The 20453-nt window shown below is 45.8% G+C and overlaps 2 protein-coding genes across 4 annotated transcripts; one reads left to right on the top strand and one right to left on the bottom strand.

Moving 5' to 3' along the window:
* Positions 1–696: 696 nt before the first annotated feature.
* On the bottom strand, positions 697–7929 carry zbtb48 (zinc finger and BTB domain containing 48). Of its 3 annotated transcripts, none has more exons than XM_072366832.1 (11): positions 7601–7929; positions 6412–7088; positions 5989–6305; positions 5798–5903; positions 5626–5718; positions 5443–5529; positions 4694–4848; positions 4452–4588; positions 3139–3303; positions 2960–3048; positions 697–1945 (listed from the first exon to the last, which is right to left on the bottom strand). In XM_072366832.1, exons 2-11 carry the CDS (start codon positions 7066–7068, stop codon positions 1520–1522), a joined length of 2232 nt encoding a protein of 743 aa, XP_072222933.1. In that variant the 5' UTR covers positions 7069–7088; positions 7601–7929; the 3' UTR covers positions 697–1519. The 3 variants fall into 3 exon arrangements, with proteins under 3 accessions (XP_072222933.1, XP_072222934.1, XP_072222935.1); XM_072366833.1 differs by having other exon boundaries at positions 7613–7929; XM_072366834.1 differs by having other exon boundaries at positions 7791–7929.
* A 142-nt stretch (positions 7930–8071) lies between these two features.
* Positions 8072–19657, top strand: nol9 (nucleolar protein 9). Its single transcript, XM_072366835.1, has 13 exons — positions 8072–8354; positions 8717–9247; positions 9344–9554; positions 9638–9768; positions 9933–10068; positions 10966–11062; positions 11314–11411; positions 16836–17003; positions 17091–17343; positions 17445–17559; positions 17879–18053; positions 18946–19079; positions 19182–19657. Exons 2-13 carry the CDS (start codon positions 8780–8782, stop codon positions 19299–19301), a joined length of 2106 nt encoding a protein of 701 aa, XP_072222936.1. The 5' UTR covers positions 8072–8354; positions 8717–8779; the 3' UTR covers positions 19302–19657.
* Positions 19658–20453: the final 796 nt, after the last annotated feature.

The following is a 20453-nucleotide window of genomic DNA, read 5'->3' as shown; positions in this document are numbered from 1 at the left end:
GCCCTACCTGTTCTGTGGGGAGTGTTGCTGCCACTTCTTCTCAGCCCATAAGATGAATCTTCCAGTGGCGTAGCTGGATAATGAAGATGGACTGAAAACCAACTCTCAAATGCTGACAATGTCTGACTGATACCCTCTTCAGTGGTACAGGAAGACATCTGCAGCACTTTAGGAGGGTAATGATCCTCATCATATGTATCCAAAAACTCACTGAGTGAGTGCATGCATTCGCCAAATGCTGTTTTATCGTTTTGTGCTACTCATCTCTAACTGACAAGAGAAAACAAAACTAATGTGTCTCTTGTTTCAGAGACATTTTGGCATGAACATAGTATCAGTTTCACGATAAAATAAATCCTGACGAACACATCGTACCAGTTAATTGTCCATAAGAGAGTAGACATGAGGCTGACCTGTCCTGCTGTTTGATGCTTCATACTTTGTTAGAAAAATTAGTTGAAATTAGTTCAATCAATCAGACACGTTTTGTTTTTTTTATATTGGTCAAACAAGCTGCTCTTAAAGTAATTTGTTGCTTTACAGTTCTTGATATTCTTGCAATGAAAAGTGACGTGTACAGAAATGGCCCTTTCAGAGCTGGTGGAGGAAATGTCCCCAGCATTAATGACACCTACATTAAAAAAAGAAGAATCAAGACATAAAAAACACTCTGACCCTCCTAAAATTGGGTAAATACAACCTGACATGAATAACAAGTGTCCTATATTTAACAAAAACTAAGCCAAAGTGCAGGAGCAGAGAGTGTGAAGGACCTATTTGGTTTCTTTCTTTATTTTTTCCATTTTCTCCAACAAAGCTGGACAATACAAAGTTAGCGTGACCCATAGTTATAACAAATAAAACTGGCTGAAATTAACTTTCCTCTGAACTCCTCCTGGACCCGTGTTTTCAAATCACTTCCATTCATTGCGTTTAGCTGCTTGCAACCGTCTCCTTAACTTCCAGCAGCTCTGATATAAATTCTACTATGACATGTTGTTTTTTTTTATTAACATCATTTAAAGCGACAAAAGATTAGAAACAAGTTAATGCAGTCCCACAGTGATGATGAAGTAGAACTATTACCTGCCTGAGCGGGACTGTTGCGTTGGATGATACAGACGCTGTGAATGTCATTTGTCTCCTTTGATCCTTCAGCAGTAAAATATATCTATTCCAGTCATGTTGATAAAAATCAGGTTTATTAAAACAAGCCAGGAAATATTCTTTCCGTAGCCAGAAGCCTTCACAAGCATGCAGCTCATTCATACTACTGAGTGTGGGAGAGATATTTGCTTCTTTTTTATTTCAAACAGCTGGAACTGCTGCTGTGTCTTTGTATTAAGATCAGTCAGACCACATGATTTAGTGCTCAACGCAAATTTATACCCCATTTACACTTACAAAAAGTCATACAATCTGGCTAAAAATATCCCAGGTTAAGACCATGTGGAGCCACGTGTGGCTGTCGGGCATAGAAACAGGAGTAAAGGAAGTGACGTTAGATGCAGTGCAGCCTTCACGTCTTACTCTCAGATAAATCCTTGACGATTTGCTCCATGTCCATCGTGGACTCGTAGGCCTCACTGACCAGCTCAGATTGCTGCAACACCTCTGGCACAGAAAAAGTCTCCGCCACCTCAGGGTGCCCCACGTTCTGGTTGCTCACCACCTCCTCGATCACAGCATCCCGCGACTCGATCACTACTCGCATGATGCAACTGGAAGCGAGGCCTGAAGGCGAGTCCAACTGCTGGTTCGTGGACTCCTGGACGATGGCTGTCTCTGCCTCATAAACCATCGGTTGGACCTCCACCAATTTTGTGGCTTCGTTCTCAGCAGGACTTCCACCAACATCCTGCACGATGATGTTCCTCAGTTTCCTCTGCCGCGGGTTGTAGTTCTCGGTGCGTTTGTGGATTTGAATGTGTCGTCGCAAGTGTGCCTGAAGGAGATGCGAGTGTGTGATGATGAGTTCAGGGGGTGGTATTAATTCAGGATAAGAAGTAGAGCAGAAACGTTTAGTCAAAAATCAAACAGTTGTTCAATAAAAGAAAAAAAGTTTTAACGCTATTCTCCAAGAACAAATGCCAAAGACCCCCTCAGTTCTGTCCTCTCAGATATGACAGATATTACAGTTTCTTGAGAGGTGCATCTTTTGAACAGAAATGTTAACATAACCTAAATGTGCACAGAAAAATGTATTGTGATGCTGTGTGTATAATGCTTTGCATTTTGGAGATGCAATTCAAAGACACTATCCGGTTTGGTCATGGTTCAGTTAAACGAGACAGGTTTGCTCTGATCCCCGCTTCCTAACACGGTGGTCAGTATTTTGGCCGTGGCGTTGGTCTGCTCGAGACCAAAAACTCAAAAACAGCACTGCAGCGATAGCCTTTAAACACTTTTCTGTTTGCTATACTTCTCCAGATCTTAATCCTTTTCGCCTTTAATTTTTTTCTTTTCTTTAAGTCATAATGCAGAAATCTCATTTCCCTTTGTGACTAATGAGGTGTCGTTTCATTCAGTTCAGTTCAATTAAATAAGATTATCAGAAATATGCAAGACAGGGAAGTTCTTGGTGATTGGCCCATCTGGGGTATACATTGTGAAGGTTTGCTTTACTATAAAGACACAGCACATCTTTGGGTATTTCACATTTATCACACAGCAAAATATTGGAGGATCTGACCTCCCACGGTAGGAAGTGAAGGATGTGAAGCATTTTTCACCTTCATTATATGTTTTATAGATTAACAGTTAGTCAACTAAACAACCTGGTGACTACTTATATTTATGTTAATCTCTACATATCTTGCCTAGCATTTCACTTTTTTAGCGGTGACGTGTGGGAACTTTTCAGTCCTGAAGTTATGTTCACTTTTAAACCCCCACCCCCCACACAATAAACGAGCACTCTGAGGACTAGATTTCAAGAAAGCGCCGTCTTTGAACCGACCTGTCGAGTAAACTTGTAGCCGCAGTCGATGCACTCAAACTTCCTCACGCCTTTGTGGCGACGCAGGTGGACGCGTAGTTGCTCCTTCGCTGGTAATGGGTAAAAGAAATTCAAATTCACTCCAGATCATATTTCTTCATCAACATTTTGCTCATGGAGACAGAGGACAGAAACCTTACCTTTGAAGGTTTTGCCACAGATGTGACAGCAGTGGGGGCGGCCCTCCCCGTGCTTGCTGGCCTTGTGGCGGAGAAGGGCGCCCTTCTCCGTGAAGCGCTGCTCACAGACGTCACAGCCGAAGGGACGCTCGCCCGTGTGTGTCCGCTGGTGCTTATCCAGACTGGCTGGTAATCAAACACAGACTGTATTGAGTGAAAAGAAGACTCTATCTCTGTCTGCTTGCTCGGGGTGCTGAGACAAACTGGTGGGGGCAAAAAGTGACTCCGGAAAAGAGTTTTGTTTTTATTTTCTCCTCTAAATATTTTGCTCTCCAAGTTGAAAATACATGTTCTATTTTTGGAGAAGTCGGAAGTAAAATCAGTGAGACACGCAAGATCTACTATGATTCAATCAAACAGCTCCAGCATTAACTCGACTTCTGACAAGCGGACACATTTTCAGGTTTTGGCATATTTTTCAGTGACGTTTATGAATAAAGTCACAGTGGGTGGTGGTGTAAAGCAGCTGTTCTGTTGGAGGGCAGCAGATATGTGTTCCTCCCGGTGGATTAATGTGCAATCCACATGGCCACTGCACGGATATCCTCAAAAGTTTGATATAAAGAGCAATAAAACAGAAATTAGCTAAGTATAGTCAATCCTTTTCATGCAAAAAAAAGAAAAGGTGAGCAGTGTTTACACAAACTATACAGATGTCACATCAGCAAATTAACGGCTATAAATGATGCTGTCATCCAAGATGCGTTTTATTCCTCTTCTACACTTTTTTTTTTTTTTTTACAACTCAGGAAAGAAATTGTACAGCAGCAGCTCTGAGACAGCTGCTGTAACTCAGTCTGTTGTTTATGCAATAATTCATCTTCCACCAAAAATGAAAAACAAAAAAACAATTCCTGAATGAACATTTCTGGGTCGAAGGTTGTTACACTGTGGACTAGAACTAGAAAACATCTGTATTGACGAATATTGCTGGAATACTTGTAACTAGAAATGTGGCAATGATAAAAACTTACAAACATGATCATCCTGAAGTTATAGAGCGCATCTTATTTTCTAACAGTGGTAAGACGAGTTACGGCAGTTTGTTGGCAATGGACCTGCAAAACTTAAAGAAAAAAAAGGATCGGAAAGTTTAAGTAACATCGAAAAATAAAAACACCTGTATCACATCTTTGACTGTTATGAGCGTGCAGCTGTTGACCTTGCTGATAAGCGGGCAAAACTACATCAGCTGCTCTGTTTTTCCTTTCATCTCTCATAGTTTGTTTGGCTAAAGTTGGAGATGCCACCTGACCACCACGAGAGGCTGTTACCTTGTGTCCTGAAGGTTTTTCCACAGAGGTGACACTGGTAAGGCCTCTCGCCGCTGTGGACGCGCAGATGCATGTTGAGGTTGTTCTTCTGGGAGAATGCATGGCCACATAAGTTACATACAAAAGGCCGCTCATTCCTGCGGAGCAGAACAAACAAAGAAATGGGATTTGTCGTGTTAAGAGGGCACATTTTGCCCCTTTTTTAAGCAGCACTGAAACTAATAATAAAGACGTGCTTCTACCTGTGTATGGCTTTGATATGCATCTGCAGGCCATTGCGACTCGACGCTCGATGGCCACACTCCTCACACACAAATGGCTTTTCACCTCGATGTTTGGCCGCTTCGTGCACATGCAGCTCAGAACGAGTTAAGAAGGTTTTGGGGCACAGTGGACACTAGAAACGAAACATAAAACTTAGATGATCCCATTGTGACCATAACATTTATCAGGGAAGTGAAGTTTTTCTCAGTATTTCCAACACTTATCTCTAAGAGTCTTTTGGTCAGCTATGGAATTTTCGATGCAAAGTGTACAGTTTAGACTTGTCTTTAAATCCCACTCATTTAAGAATGACCACATCAACTCTAAGTCTCAATCTTATCCACATCTCCTCATGGTACTAAACAGCTGGAACTAATTCAAAACCACAGTCTTATGTTTGTGGGTTCAAAAGTGGCTTTTATTACTTACTCAAAAGCCCTAACGGTAGTAATCCCCTAAAGTCCCATCTGTGCTTTCTTGTTAAGTTTTTGCCATGAAAGAAAAAGCCCTTAGAGAGTATGACTGAATCTGCTCCCCGTTCTGTGAATAGAGTTCTGTAAAAATGCCAATCTGTCTGACCTCTGTGTTGCTCTGCAGATTCTAAGCAGAAATCCTTAGCCACAGTGTTGACAGCTGATTTTGCTCATGATAGGTCTTGTGGTGGAAGGACTGTAAGTTTTGAATCACAGGTTAAACAATAAAAATGCACTTTACGGTAGGTACTCACTGCATGTGGTTTGGGATGACCATGAATCTTCATCATGTGCATCGTCAAGTTCTTCTTGTACATAAACTGCTCACTGCATGTTGAACACTTTATATAAAAAGAACACCAAGGTATGAAGATATTTTGAAAATTTAGCATTTTTATACTTTACTGCCATCTGTGTTTGTTAGGAGTAAAACATACCTTGTGGGGCATTTCTCCTGTGTGGGAGACGACATGCAGCCGCAGCTCCTCTTTTGTGTTAAACGTCGTGGAGCATGTCGGACAGGTGTAGGTCTGGAATTACAACAGCACAAAGACTGATGTTTCCTGATGATGAGTACAGCTAAAACACAAGAAATTTTCCCTCACTCACCAGCACCCTGGTGCAGTCTCTGGTCTCATGTAAGAAAAGATTCTCCTTTCTGAAGTACCTCTTTCCACATTTAAGGCAACCAAAAGGCCTCTCCCCTGTATGCCGCCTACAAAGGACACGCATTAGTGGCTGCTGTTTTACAGGAATTCCAGGAAAAAAATGAAACCAAAAAAACAGGAGGAACTCTGTACCTGTTGTGGACTTTAAGGTAGTATTTGCTCTTGAAGCATTTGTGGCAGGTTGGACACCTCACCTGGCCCTTCCTGGAGTCAGCATCGTCGTTCTTGTGTTTGTCTGTTTTACTCTGTGCTTTGCGTTTCTGTGCTATCGACATGGGCAGAGCTAAGGAACTGGACTCAGCAGATGGTGAATACTCTTCATCTGTGTCTTCAGCAAGGCCCTCAATATCTCCGTCATTGTCATCTTCTTCCTCTTCCTCTTCTGCTGCTGTTTCTCCGGTAACCTTGCAAACGCCATTGTCATGTATGTCAGTCTGCAAATCCGTCACCTGCAAAGAGCACAAGACAAATTGAAGAAAGTCACTTAACTTATCCTCTAAAACACCACCTATCCCTTTTGGGATGCCTATCCAGGAAGACACCTGTGTATTTTACCTCAGTTTCAGCAGCTGGCTGATCTGGGTTTAAATTTTCTTCAGCAATTTTTGCAAGCACAGCCCTTTTGCTGTTGGAGGCGGGGTTTGCATCAACAGTCACCAGTCGCTTGGGGCCCTTCACTACTCGACCAGAGCGTGTTGTGGTGGCAGGAGTTGCTGTGGCACCTGTGGCAAAACTGACTGCAGTCGTATCAAGGCTGGACTTATCTGTCGCAGCTGTAAACAAGTTCTCCTCTTTGACAGCCTTTGCATCGGACACACACTTTCTAGGTCTGCCTCTTTTCCTCTTTAAAGGCACAGGGTGCACAGAGTTTTCCTTGAACTGCTGACAGAGGGCCAGAGCTTCAGGTACACACAGGCTGGATGCAGCTTGCTGCACCTTGTCCAAGTTGTCCACGTCTAGTTTAAGCTCTCCGGTGTACACGAAGTTCAGGAGCAGCTCCAGGCCGTCGCCTGGGCAGCCTTGCAGGCAGAACTCTGTGCTGGAGTTGGACTGCTCGAACAGTTTACTGAAACAGGTGAGGATGCAGTGATGGGCAAGGTAAAGGACCCCATCTCCCACATTCAGCACAGCATCACAAAACCTCCCTGCTGCCCTCTGTTGGTTCAGGGAGGACAAGACACGCCGTGCATGGTTGCCCTCTACAGCAGACATCCCTCCTGCTTCACTGTAGACTGCAGTTACATGAGACACAACACACACCACTTACTTTTACAGTTTCATTTTATTTGTTTGTGTGCACAGACAGAAACATAAGAAGTGCCAGTGACATGAAATCACACATGCCCTGATGAGAGTATTTCAGACAATGTTTTTGTCTGATTTTGTTGAAAAACGATTAAAAAAAATACAAACCCCCTTTTGCTTAACAGAGTGGAAGTAAAGTAGTCAAATCACTATTTTTTATACTTAATTACCAAATGTTCCAAAGAAAATCAGCAAAAGCTCATCTCAAATTTCAGTACAAGAGTACCTCATGCTGTACGAGCTAAATTATTTTGTAATAAAGTTAAAAAGATACCGAAGTCTTGATATATTTTGTGTTAGACATCCACTCATTCAGCGTAACTGCATTAGCATCGATGATAATATTTACTGTCTACACGTCTATGCTCTAATATATTTGTTTTGGGAGTATTTAAACAGTTAATATAGCTGAATTTAAAGACAGATTGCAACCCCTTACCCAACTGCGCACCTTAACGTTTATTTCCTTGCACATATCTTTAAAGACGCTCCCTTAGCGAGGTACGCCCCGACGGCTGCATCCGGACAACAACATCTGCAGACTAATGTTTTCACTCCAGTCTCTCGATAGATCGCACCAAATGTCGGTTCAACTATAATAACGTGATAAAACAGGAAAGCTTAGCAACGTCTACCTTGTTTTCGTTTCTTTCAGGCCCCTCAAAATTGCGAAAAGGAAGAGGATGTGACGACGTTTACGTCAAACTCCGGGAAAGGTTTTTGGTGCCCAGTGTTAAATGATAATATATTGAAAATTAACTATAAGAATGTTGCCTTGATTATTATAATTTGTTGGAGATTTTTTAGTATATATTTAATCTCGCGTGACAAATGTGTAGAGGAAGAATATTTTGTTAAATACTTCTTTATAAATAATGACACTCATGGAAAAACTATAGTCGACCATTTAGTACCAGCGGTAGGTGCTAGATTGGATCAGTTAGAGGGGTACACTACGTTGCCGTGCAGTTCTGTTGCCTAACAACCAATTACATCAGTACGTCCTTTCGGCTGATCCAATGTCTCAACATCGCGTCTGTGTGGCTCACACACGCAAACTAGCCTGCTAGCAGTGCTGTAAGAACAACTGTCCAGCTTCTTGGATTCACATGAATGAACTATAAAAATTTCCCTGCCAGTAAAGACACAAAGGGAGCTTTTCTGAACCGCTGCGGTTTTTTCCCACGTGGGGGGTAAGTTTAATCTGTCGGGCTGCAACAATATTAGCTAGCAGCTAACGCTGGTAATTGTAAAGGCTGTGGTGTGGTATGTGATGTTAGCCATGATAACTCCACGCCAAGTTTAAAACCCAGGTTGCTTTATCGTCTGCCTTTTGGTTCTTTTGTTTGGTGAATGGATTCGTGATTCAGTCTCACTTGTTTAGAAACTGGTGATTCCACGGCCACGAAACTGTCTGTCACAAGAGTGAAACTAGCTATGGCTAAGTTGTTTTTAAAATAAACAGCTTGTCAAATTGTATGTCGTTTGTTGACATACTTTGTTCTGGAGCCAAAGAAACGGCATTAGATCAAACACGTTGCTTCTCTCTTCGCAGAACCCCCCCTCCCCTTGTTTTCCACCATCACCACACACCTAATCGCTCACAAATTACAGGATCATGAAGGTGAACAAACCCACACAGATAAAAGGTAAATCTCAGAAATGGAAGGATGTGAAGGGCAGGCGGTGCAAACCTCCCATCAAGTTGTCTGATCTCAACTCCAGTCCTGTCATGGTCAGTATGATAAAGGAGCTCCAGGTGTCTGTGAAGAATAAACCCTCCGTCAAGAGGCTAAAAAATAAAGCAAAGACTCTATCTCAGCACAAGATAGTCCCTCTTGAGTCTGGATGTAAGAAACCATACTCTCAGGCTAACGGAAGTTCAGTGTTTACCTTGGAAGATGAGACAGAGAACTTGAACAACTGGAAGGAGTATTCCCAGTCGTTTCATGGGAACGGACATGTGGAGATCTCAGGCGACATGGAGTATGCCCAGCCAGGTAGACTGGAGGGAGAGGCTCTCCATCACTGCGCACAGAGAGATGACAGACAAAACCGCTCAGTGCTGGTCATGCAGAAACATCAGGTATGCACCAGAGCATTTTTCCATAGAATCAGCGAATGTAGCAGTAATAATCTCCGTGACTACAGGATTTCTATGATTGCATTACTTTCTCTGCAGACCCTGTGTTTTCGTGGGAAGTGCTTTTTGACCTGTTTATATGGTCGTGTAGAAGTAATGGGATTCACCATTGAAGAGGGACAGAAGTCCTACCCCCTCTTCTCCCCAGCTTCACACTGTCCCCTCACAATTAGAGCACTGGAGACCTCTGATTACAGCCGAGATGACCGAACAGAGGCTTCACACATCCTTCAGAAGTATCTTTCATCAGGTAAGCAGCTCCTTATAGTACATATTGGGACTGGTCACTGAGCTACCGTTGCTTAGAAAATAATGAAAATCTCATTTTTGCAGCATCGCGGAAAAAGTTGCTAAAGAAGATAACGTCGACGTCGTCCGTCATCCTACTGGAACCAATGGAGACGCCTCTGACACGCTTTCTGTCAAGCTTTGCAGATCTCAGTGAATTGTTCAGCCCCACCGTGGTAAGACGGCTGATATTTTTACAGTAACTCGTCCAAATCCAACCACATAAGAATATTGCTTCATATTAGTTTTACCTATAATTTGTCACTCATCTGTAAGTTAATTTCAAGTTAATTTTCAAATGCCTCTCTAACTAAAGCACTTGCTTACCACATGTTTGCAGGGGGAACTCATGTCAGCTGTTCTTGACACTCCACTTAATGGTTTGGGCATGATTCCCCTGGCCAGCACCATCGAAGGCCTGAAAACGTCTGGGAGCTACAGAGATGCCCTCAACATGGTGGTGAACGCATGCAGAGGTGAGCGCTCGCCTTGCTTTTATTGTAGAATGATAGACTCTGGAACACTTTCACACGTGAACATTTTTATCTCGGTTCTTGTTGATGCTGCACGGGGTTCAGTACACGGAGAGTTATCAACATCACATCTTGTTTTCGTGATCTCAAAGGCAACATGATGGGTGTATTGCTCATTCTGCTGTTTCTTATGAGCAATGACGAGTAAAATGTCTTTGGTGAAACATTAAAACACACACAAGAATACAATTTCGTCCCTGCATTGAGTTTCTGGACAACCCTGTCTGAAGAGATCGTTTTCCAGAAAACTCGTTCACATATAGAATGTGAGAACATTGGAGTTAACTAGAGAAATCTATCAACATTACCAATTAAAAGCATCATTGCAATTGCAATATTATCTCTGCATAATCTTCATAGTTGTCTTTATTCACCTGTATAAAAACTTGGGTGAAACGAACAGTTGTTTATCACACGTCATGCCCTCGTGTCTTCTGCTGTAAATATGTCACATCTGCCATGTGCAATATTTTGTTTAAAAGCTATACAGCTATAGTTTACAATTAATTTAGTTTAATTTCCAAAAAATGTCTGTTATTACTTTTAAAGGTCTTATCCATGTCTCAATAAATTCTTAGTAGTTGTTATGAATACTATAGTGATGCCCTCTGGCTCCACCATAAGACAAGTACGCGTTCCTAACTGACATCATATTTCTGTGGTACTTTGGCTGTATTATGGGCCGATTGCCATTGGTTGGCTTCATATGTTTTCGTTGAGTGCTGCAGCGAAAGTCAGAAGCTGACATTGAACCGTTGCACGCATGCAACTAACACACGCAAGTAAACACACCCTCATGATTACCTGGAGACTCACCAGAGACATACCTTCCATTGACAGGAGACATGGAAGGTTGTGCTGTTATCCTGGTATGTGGGATCAAGAATGTGGGCAAGTCAACATTTATCCGCTTCCTCGTCAATACCTTACTAAATCAGTAAGTTCTCACAAAGACACTTTGCTTTTATTTGCACATGTTAAATGTTTCCTGGTGTTTTTATACTATTTGTATGATTGTCCATCCCTCAAAATGAGATTAAGTGCTGAAGCTGATGCTTACGTATCACTGCTCGTCTTCTGTTTCTCTGTATATTCTATAAAGCTTATTACAGATGCTTCTTGTAAAAACAAATAATGGCATGTTCTGATATTTATTGAATAATTCATCTCATTTTTATTTTCTGCTAGTACTGCTAGTGTGGACTATTTGGAAGGGGACCTTGGTCAAACAGAATTCACCCCTGCTGGTTGTCTGTCTTTGCTGACTGTCAGTGAACCACTTCTGGGTAGGTTTTTTTTCCTGTTCTTCTCTGGTTGCTCCACATTTCTTTACTCTATGCCGCTGTTGTTTTTTTTTTGTTTGTTTGTTTATTGTGTAATATTGGACACAGTTAAGCACCTCTCTAAAACCACCTAAAAGTCCACAGCCTCATAGTCAGTGCTGATGTTAGATATACAATGTTACATGTTGCAGGAGGCATTGGTTTACTTCAGTTAACTTTAATTTAGTTTGGAGAGTGTCAAACTGTTTAGTTGTGCCCACGTGGAACAATATCTGCTGATCAGTTTCCATATTGTTAAATTAAATGACATGACACCTGCTCTTTGTGTTGAACATAACATCTGCTTTGTTAAATACATGTAAAAGTGTAAAACCATAAATTTGTCATTGCATGGCTAGCTATGTGCCGGGCTACTTCTTACATCCTTCCATTAACTTGCTTCACACCACTGGTCACAGCTAAGAAACGGTCCAGCACAACTTGTTTTTACATCGCCTCCTGACTTTTAAATTTTTTTAAGACATTATACAAATACAGAGCTCTGGCTTAGTTTATTTATGTTGCACCAAATCACAACAAGTATCATCTCATGACTTTGTTTTTATTATGATAGGAGCAGGGATGGAAATTGTTAAGAATTTAGCAGTTATCAATATTACTTATCGATTCGGTTCTCATCCAGTTATATATAATTGATGAAAGGGGTAGCTACAGGTATGCGGGAGCCTGCCTCCGAGCCCGCTTCTGAGCCCGCCTCTGAGCCCGCCTCTGAGCCCGCCTCCGAGCCCGCCTCTGAGCCCGCCTTTGAGCCCGCCTTTGAGCCCGCCTCTGAGCCCGCCTCCGAGCCCGCCTCTGAGCCCGCCTTTGAGCCCGCCTCTGAGCCCGCCTCTGAGCCCGTCTTTGAGCCCGCCTCCGAGCCCGCCTCTGAGCCCGCCTTTGAGCCTGCCTCTGAGCCTGCCTCTGAGCCCGCCTCTGAGCCCGCCTCTGAGCCCGCCTCTGAGCCCGCCTCTGAGCCCGCCTCCGAGCCCGCCTTTGAGCCCGCCTCTGAGCCCGCCTCCGAGCCCGCCTCCTAGCCTGTCTTTGAGCCCGCCTCCGAGCCCGCCTCCTAGCCTGTCTTTGAGCCCGTCTTTGAGCCCGTCTTTGAGCCCGTCTTTGAGCCCGTCTCTGAGCCCGCCTCCTAGCCTGTCTTTGAGCCCGTCTTTGAGCCCGTCTTTGAGCCCGTCTTTGAGCCCGTCTTTGAGCCCGTCTTTGAGCCCGTCTCTGAGCCCGCCTCCTAGCCTGTCTTTGAGCCTGTCTTTGAGCCTGTCTTTGAGCCTGTCTTTGAGCCTGTCTTTGAGCCTGTCTTTGAGCCTGTCTTTGAGCCCGCCTTTGAGCCCGCCTCCGAGCCCGCCTCTGAGCCCGCCTCTGAGCCTGCCTCCGAGCCCGCTTCTGAGCCCGCTTCTGAGCCCGCCTCCGAGCCCGCCTCTGAGCCCGCCTCTGAGCCCGCCTTTGAGCCCGCCTCTGAGCCCGCCTCTGAGCCCGCCTCCGAGCCCGCCTCTGAGCCCGCCTCTGAGCCCGCCTCTGAGCCCGCCTCTGAGCCCGCCTCCGAGCCCGCTTCTGAGTCCGTCTTTGAGCCCGCCTCTGAGGCCGCCTCTGAGCCCGCCTCTGAGCCTACCTCTGAGCCCGCCTCTGAGCCTACCTCTGAGCCCGCCTCTGAGCCTACCTCTGAGTCCGCCTCTGAGTCCGTTTTTGAGCCCGCCTCCGAGCCTGCCTCTGAGCCCGCCTCCGAGCCTACCTCTGAGCCCGCCTCTGAGCCCGCCTCTGAGCCCGCCTCTGAGTCCGTCTTTGAGCCCGCCTCTGAGCCCGCCTCTGAGCCCGCCTCTGAGCCCGCCTCCGAGCCTGCCTCCGAGCCTACCTCTGAGCCCGCCTCTGAGTCCGCCTCTGAGTCCGCCTCTGAGTCCGTCTTTGAGCCCGCCTCTGAGCCCGCCTCTGAGCCTGCCTCTGAGCCCGCCTCTGAGCCCGCCTCTGAGTCCGTCTTTGAGTCCGCCTCTGAGCCTGCCTCTGAGCCCGCCTCTGAGCCCGCCTCTGAGCCTACCTCTGAGCCTACCTCTGAGCCCGCCTCTGAGTCCGCCTCTGAGTCCGCCTCTGAGTCCGTCTTTGAGCCTACCTCTGAGCCCGCCTCTGAGCCTACCTCTGAGCCTACCTCTGAGCCCGCCTCTGAGCCTACCTCTGAGCCCGCCTCTGAGTCCGCCTCTGAGTCCGCCTCTGAGTCCGCCTCTGAGTCCGTTTTTGAGCCCGCCTCCGAGCCCGCCTCTGAGTCCGCCTCTGAGCCTGCCTCCGAGCCCGCCTCTGAGCCTGCCTCCGAGCCCGCCTCTGAGCCCGCCTCTGAGTCCGTCTTTGAGCCCGCCTCTGAGCCTGCCTCTGAGCCCGCCTCTGAGCCTACCTCTGAGCCCGCCTCTGAGTCCGCCTCTGAGTCCGCCTCTGAGTCCGTCTTTGAGCCCGCCTCCGAGCCTGCCTCTGAGCCCGCCTCTGAGCCTGCCTCTGAGTCCGCCTCTGAGTCCGTCTTTGAGCCCGCCTCTGAGCCCGCCTCTGAGTCCGCCTCTGAGTCCGCCTCTGAGTCCGCCTCTGAGCCCGCCTCTGAGCCTACCTCTGAGTCCGCCTCTGAGTCCGTCTTTGAGCCTACCTCTGAGCCCGCCTCTGAGCCTACCTCTGAGCCTACCTCTGAGCCCGCCTCTGAGCCTACCTCTGAGTCCGCCTCTGAGTCCGCCTCTGAGTCCGTCTTTGAGCCTACCTCTGAGCCCGCCTCTGAGCCTACCTCTGAGCCTACCTCTGAGCCCGCCTCTGAGCCTACCTCTGAGCCCGCCTCTGAGTCCGCCTCTGAGTCCGCCTCTGAGTCCGTTTTTGAGCCCGCCTCCGAGCCCGCCTCTGAGTCCGCCTCTGAGCCTGCCTCCGAGCCCGCCTCTGAGCCTGCCTCCGAGCCCGCCTCTGAGCCCGCCTCTGAGTCCGTCTTTGAGCCCGCCTCTGAGCCCGCCTCTGAGTCCGCCTCTGAGTCCGCCTCTGAGTCCGCCTCTGAGCCCGCCTCTGAGCCTACCTCTGAGTCCGCCTCTGAGTCCGCCTCTGAGTCCGTCTTTGAGCCTACCTCTGAGTCCGTCTTTGAGCCTACCTCTGAGCCCGCCTCTGAGCCTACCTCTGAGCCTACCTCTGAGCCCGCCTCTGAGCCTACCTCTGAGCCCGCCTCTGAGTCCGCCTCTGAGTCCGCCTCTGAGTCCGCCTCTGAGTCCGTTTTTGAGCCCGCCTCCGAGCCCGCCTCTGAGTCCGCCTCTGAGCCTGCCTCCGAGCCCGCCTCTGAGCCTGCCTCCGAGCCCGCCTCTGAGCCCGCCTCTGAGTCCGTCTTTGAGCCCGCCTCTGAGCCTGCGTCTGAGCCCGCCTCTGAGCCTACCTCTGAGCCTACCTCTGAGTCCGCCTCTGAGTCCGTCTTTGAGCCCGCCTCCGAGCCTGCCTCTGAGCCCGCCTCTGAGCCTGCCTCTGAGCCTGCCTCTGAGTCCGCCTCTGAGTCCGTCTTTGAGCCCGCTTCTGAGCCCGCCTCTGAGCCCGCCTCTGAGTCCGTCTCTGAGCCCGCCTCTGAGCCCGCCTCTGAGCCCGCCTCTGAGCCCGCCTCTGAGCCCGCCTCTGAGCCCGCCTCTGAGCCCGCCTCTGAGCCCGCCTCTGAGCCTACCTCTGAGCCCGCCTCCGAGCCCGCCTCTGAGTCCGTCTTTGAGCCCGCGTTCTGAGTTTTGAATGCAAGCGTGACTCTTTTTTTTTTCAGCGTGAGAAATACAATGTGTGGCAGGAGTGCGTGACAAAAGACCGAAAAGCGTGATTGTCACACTCAATGCGTGAGACATGAGAGCCCTGTTGAAATCAACAGGACCTGGAAGTTTTCCGTTACCTGGGACTTTTGAGACAGAAGACGCTGTGCAACAAGCTCCCCTGCGAGTTGTCGCCATCGCTTAGCAGCGTGTGAAAAACTTTACATTTGTGTAAAGTAACTGCATGCTGTGTGGTCAAATGTTTCACCATGTTGGAGGTATTTCCCCCTTTGATGTGATCACAGCTCTGCACGTGTTGCAGCTGGCCCTAGTATTGTCCTTTTTGGTGAAATATAACCAAACTTTGGAGCACTTCTGCCTCAACGCCATTTTGGAAACATTCTGAGCCAAAAGACGAAGCGTGCACATGACGTCATCGTGCAAATGCTTCAGACGTTAGCAGAAGCTATAAACGGGATCGTAGATAGGAAAGGGATTTCTTTCAAATCTGCAAGAAAGCAAATAAAATGTCTAAATGAAATTTTGATGAAAAAGCATTTTGATAGTGTTCTGTGATTTTTGTAAAACTCTTGAGATGTAAGCTGTGAAAAGCAGCCGCTCCTGCAGCCCCCTTCCAACTGGACCGCCTGCTCGCTTCACAAGCAAATCCGCGATGAGCTGAAAATGAGCAAAACAACAGCCGTTACTCACGGCTCTCCACAGTGAGCCACAGAGATGAATACAAAGCAGAGATTGAGGTGTTGTCTTTGCTAACTTGAAGCGTCTTGGCACACAAAATGTTTTGTCGTTTGGAAGATCAAACACAAGAGGCTTTTTTTAACCCTCGTGAAGTGGGTTGTATGAGGTACTTTTCCAGCATCAATGTATTACCCAGAGTAGAAAGCAGTCTGCATCCTCTGGTTTAAAGAAGCAAGAAGAAGTACAGCAGCTAAAAAGTCATTTTTATCTGTGTATTTGCTGTCAAGCACCTGCTTTAAACAAGCGGCTCTTAAAGCTTGACAAAAAAAACAAATTTACCTCATTGTTTGTTGGAGTTTATTGATGACATGATTTACTTAAAACTAACCAGCTGAGGCAGTTGCTTTATATTCGTTTTGCCATTTGTGCCTCTGTGACACCTACATTAACAGGCTAACTTACAAGTAGGTCATTTTCCAGGCAACAGCTTTGCAGCATAAAATCAACATTGTCTTAAGAAAAATAGCGAAGAACAGAACAACACGCTCAAAGTAAGTTTAAACAGAGTAGCTGTTGTCTCAGTTTGGTTATATTCTATGCACACAGGCTTATACAAACGTGTCAGCGGTTTCTCTCTGTTAATAAATTAATTCTTGCCGAAAGAGGTCAGCAGAAATTCCCTTTAGAAAATTTAGAAATTTAGAACACGAGATACTCAACCATCCTGTGAGGACTGTACTGAAAAGCTATTGTAATACTAGGTAAGCCTGAATGATCTGTGTGGTCATTTTTTTAGCTGTCACCTGAAAGATACTTTCTGTGGAAATGAAAGATTAACATTGATTTGCTGAAAGGTGGCATTATAAGACTTTAATGTGTACCAGAACATCTTCTCAGCATGTCACCTCTGTGCTGTTTGAGTAAGGAGGTATCAGAAGGCCTGTGCTGTGTTGTTTTTCAGGTCCTCCGTTCACACACCAGCGCACACCAGAGCACACCATCTTCTACGGTCAGTCGTCATGCGAGTCAGACTTGGACCGTTACCTGGAATCTCTGAAGTCCTTGTGGCGTCGTCGCTCCCAGAGCAGAGAGACGCCCGTCATTATCAACACAATGGGCTGGGTCAAAGGTCAGCTCAGGCTCCCCTCTGTTACAAACTGAAGCTATATTGAGAACTAAAGAAACAGTAAGAAATGTCTGTCCTCTCTGTCCACAGGATTTGGACTCCAGCTGTTGGTGGACATTATTCGCTTCCTCCCAGTTTCACATGTCATCCAGCTCAGTCATAGTGGTACCACCCAGTGTCCCGCGCTCACTCCAGAGTTCCTGAGGACAGCACAGGGCTGCCAGACGCACCCACCTTCCCAGACTGCCCTGGATGAGTTTACAGAGAGCCACTGCCCCCCCAGAAACTACTCTCACCTTATTGTCCAATCAGATTTTCAAGGTGTGGCACGGCAAGGAACAGCGTAAGTGCACGGCTGTCAGCTTGAGTTGGTTTTGATTTGACGGTTGAAATCTTTCAGTATTCCAAACCCCTGGCTTCTTGTAACAATGATGTATTTGACAGGAAACACCAGCGCACTAATGAACACAGAGAGCTGTCATTGCTGGCTTACCTGAGTCAGCTGCAGTCTCCTGATCCTGGACCAGTTAGACCTCTGCACAGCCTTACCCCATACCAGGTACATGAGAAACATGTCCTTGCATTGTTGAAGAGATTCCCAATATTTTTTTTGATCTCATTAGATCAAATTGTGATCAAAATCACCACGTTCACAATGATTTACCAATGGGCTGCCCTATTAATGCGCTCCTTCATAGGTATTTTAAAATATGCATATGAATTGTGTGTGTTATTGGAATAGTTTAATAACATACTCTTCTTATGTCCCCATCTCCGTATAGAACAACACATTTTCAGTATTTGAATTTTTTTCATGAAACCAAAATGGAGGAATAACGTGTCGACCACCACAAACAATTCTCTCTCTGTGCCTACAGGTGCCTAATACAGCAGTAGCATTAGGTGTGATCCATTGTGAGGTCGTTCCCACTCACATGTTTTATGCTGCTAATGCCAGTCTGGTGGGACTCTGCTGCCTGGCAGAGAAAGTAGCAAGCAAAGGAGGTCCTGTCCTGCTGTCACAGGCACCCATCTGCCCTTGTGTGGGCTTTGGTACGTTTCCTTTTTTTGTTCTCCTTGCTTAACTTGCAGTCCACTTCTGGGTATATAAAAATTAATTATGATTACAAAACCAACCAAATGTTACTTTCAGCATGTTTTCAACACATAAAAGTTCAGTATGTAGAACAGTATTAAAGTGCTAACTCCTTGTGTCGAACTAAGATGTTCAGTATCTGTGTGCATTGGTCATTGTGCCAACAAATTGTGTCATCATAACCATTTCCACACGCTGAACTCGCTGCAGCCTTCTTCCTAACATTAGGTGTCACTACTGAGAAAGTGACCCCCGCTACACTGCAAGAATAGCACTAGGAGGTGTACAGGAAGTCCATACACAAACATTTCTACACAGTTTTGTGAGATGTCCAACCAGACAGAACCGCACTAAAGCAGCCGACCAAATTTGTATAGCGAAGTCAGTTTTATTGCGTAACATAAACGTAGCTTTTGACAGTTTTGTACAGCAGTCTATAAAAGCTGACATTTCAGTTCCAGCCATTTTCAGAGTTTAAATCATAATACAGATCACCTGGTATATAAAGGCTCCTGGGCTTTCATATGCAAAGACAGTTACTATATAATAAAGTGTCACTTACTCCTTTCCTGTTTGAGGCATTGAAGTATTGAAGTGTTTGCAGGAGTATGCAACTTCACCACTAGATGTCAGTAAATCCCCCATGTTGTTCCTTTAAGCCCAAAATGATAGTTTAAGGGATTTTCATTGAAATCGAGCAAATTTTTATTTCAGGCTAATGTTTGGCTGGGCTGGTGAAGATGGAATTTGATCTTAAGATGCCAGAGACAGAATGTTTCTGTTTGATTTGATGGTTTTGGTGGCATAACTGTTGAGATTGAATGTGTACTACCTTGTAATATCCTGCAGGCGTTCTTCGAGGTATCGATATGGCACGAGGTTTGTACTTCTTGCTGACTCCTGTAGATCCCTCCGTCCTCCGGAAGGTCAACTGCCTCCTTTTGGGAGCGATTTCGTTGCCTTCCTGCATCCTCACAACACAGGTCAGATGCCAGTTTATACACGATGGGTTTTAAATGCTAGGACTGGTTATAAAGTGGTATATCTGTCTTCATCTTGACTTGGAAAGTTTTTTTCTATTGCAGTCTGGCTTTGAAGGGGAGATGCCCTATGTTACTACAGACTACAGCTTTGATCTCACCGGTGCAGGAAAGTTGAGAGTCTTCAAGGGCCTTACAAGGCCCAGTCAAACAGGAATGCAATGACATTTCCACACAGCATTTATTTTGCTTTTCACATTTGTTGACTTGTCATACAATAAACCAGTCAGCACTGGCCTGTGAATGTGCGCAACTGAAGCTGAGTTTGGACTCTGCTGGAGGAGATGGCTGCCATCCTCATACATCCCAACTCTTCAGCTTTTATGCTCTCACGTCTTACAGCCAGCTCCTGCACTGACATGGTGGCACCGAGAAGGAGTTCAAAGTTTCTGTATCTCTCATGGACACATAGAATTGAATACCTTGTATTTGAAGCTCTTGTCTGATGTCTTTTCTTTGCTGGTTACATTCCAGAAGTAAAAACCTGCCAGATATTAAACGGAAAATAAATTTGGTTCAAACTTTGTGCTTGTTTCTTTTGAATCGATTGTATCACTGGTGGTTGTTGGAACTGTTAGTTATGAGTCATATATACATATGCATTTCTTCAAGACAACAGCAAGTTTAAATGATCACACTATTCAGGATAGTCCATGATTTAGTCAAGGAGTTTGTTCATTTTTGTCTTGTGTTTTGGGATATAATGTCCACAGGAAACCCTTTCCACTTGGTTTATTCTTACATCCAGCAAACATGGAAGAGGAGGGCAGGGCGGGCTGAGTAGGGGTCTGTAAAGGAGGCAGGTTTGTCAGTATCGTGTTTGTATGCCAGTCAGAGGCTTTACTGAAATGTCTCAATTTTTAATGCTGTTAGGCTGATATAAGGTCTTCAAAAGGACCACCTTATTGTTACTGTTTGTTTACACTTTCTTATGCTGATCTGTGTGAGATATAAGAGATAAAAAAATAAAGATTTTGTTGGTTTGCAAGTTCTAGCTTTTTTCCTCAAGGGGGCAGCAGACATTTAATGTGGCGCCTTTGCTATGAACCTTTGAACAGTGAAAGATATTAATTGTCAAAGTGGCTCAAGGGCAGGAAAGTTGCAATAAAAACCATCTGTGCACCGGGCTGTGATGGTAATTAACCATTATGATTCATGATGCAAATTGAGAACAACTGCAAATCTGAGTGGACCATTTAAACGTCCCCCCTCTGCCCCCTGCCTCTCTTTGTTCGCAGTTCCCCGCTCTTTTATTGAGGCTGGGAGCAAACAAACAACACAGATTTATTTTGGCAGAGCCATCGTTTTGGCTTTGTC

This window comes from Leuresthes tenuis, unplaced genomic scaffold (genome assembly GCF_036924035.1).
Source record: "Leuresthes tenuis unplaced genomic scaffold, fLeuTen1.0.hap1 SCAF_16, whole genome shotgun sequence".
In the NCBI taxonomy this organism is placed as follows: Eukaryota; Metazoa; Chordata; class Actinopteri; order Atheriniformes; family Atherinopsidae; genus Leuresthes; species Leuresthes tenuis.
The sequence above is the reverse complement of the archived record's forward strand: the minus strand, read 5'-3'. Positions and strand labels throughout refer to the sequence as shown.

Coding starts and splice junctions, on each gene's coding strand:
- zbtb48 (XM_072366832.1), bottom strand. CDS start 7,068: ATGTCTGCTGTAGAGGGCAACCATGCACGGCGTGTCTTGTCCTCCCTG. Junction 3,049..3,138: donor CTGTGGCAAAACCTTCAAAG/GTAAGGTTTCTG, acceptor ACCCATTACCAG/CGAAGGAGCAACTACGCGTC. Junction 1,946..2,959: donor GCTACAAGTTTACTCGACAG/GTCGGTTCAAAG, acceptor CATCTCCTTCAG/GCACACTTGCGACGACACAT.
- nol9 (XM_072366835.1), top strand. CDS start 8,780: ATGAAGGTGAACAAACCCACACAGATAAAAGGTAAATCTCAGAAATGG. Junction 9,248..9,343: donor TGGTCATGCAGAAACATCAG/GTATGCACCAGA, acceptor CTTTCTCTGCAG/ACCCTGTGTTTTCGTGGGAA. Junction 11,412..16,835: donor TGTCAGTGAACCACTTCTGG/GTAGGTTTTTTT, acceptor GTTGTTTTTCAG/GTCCTCCGTTCACACACCAG.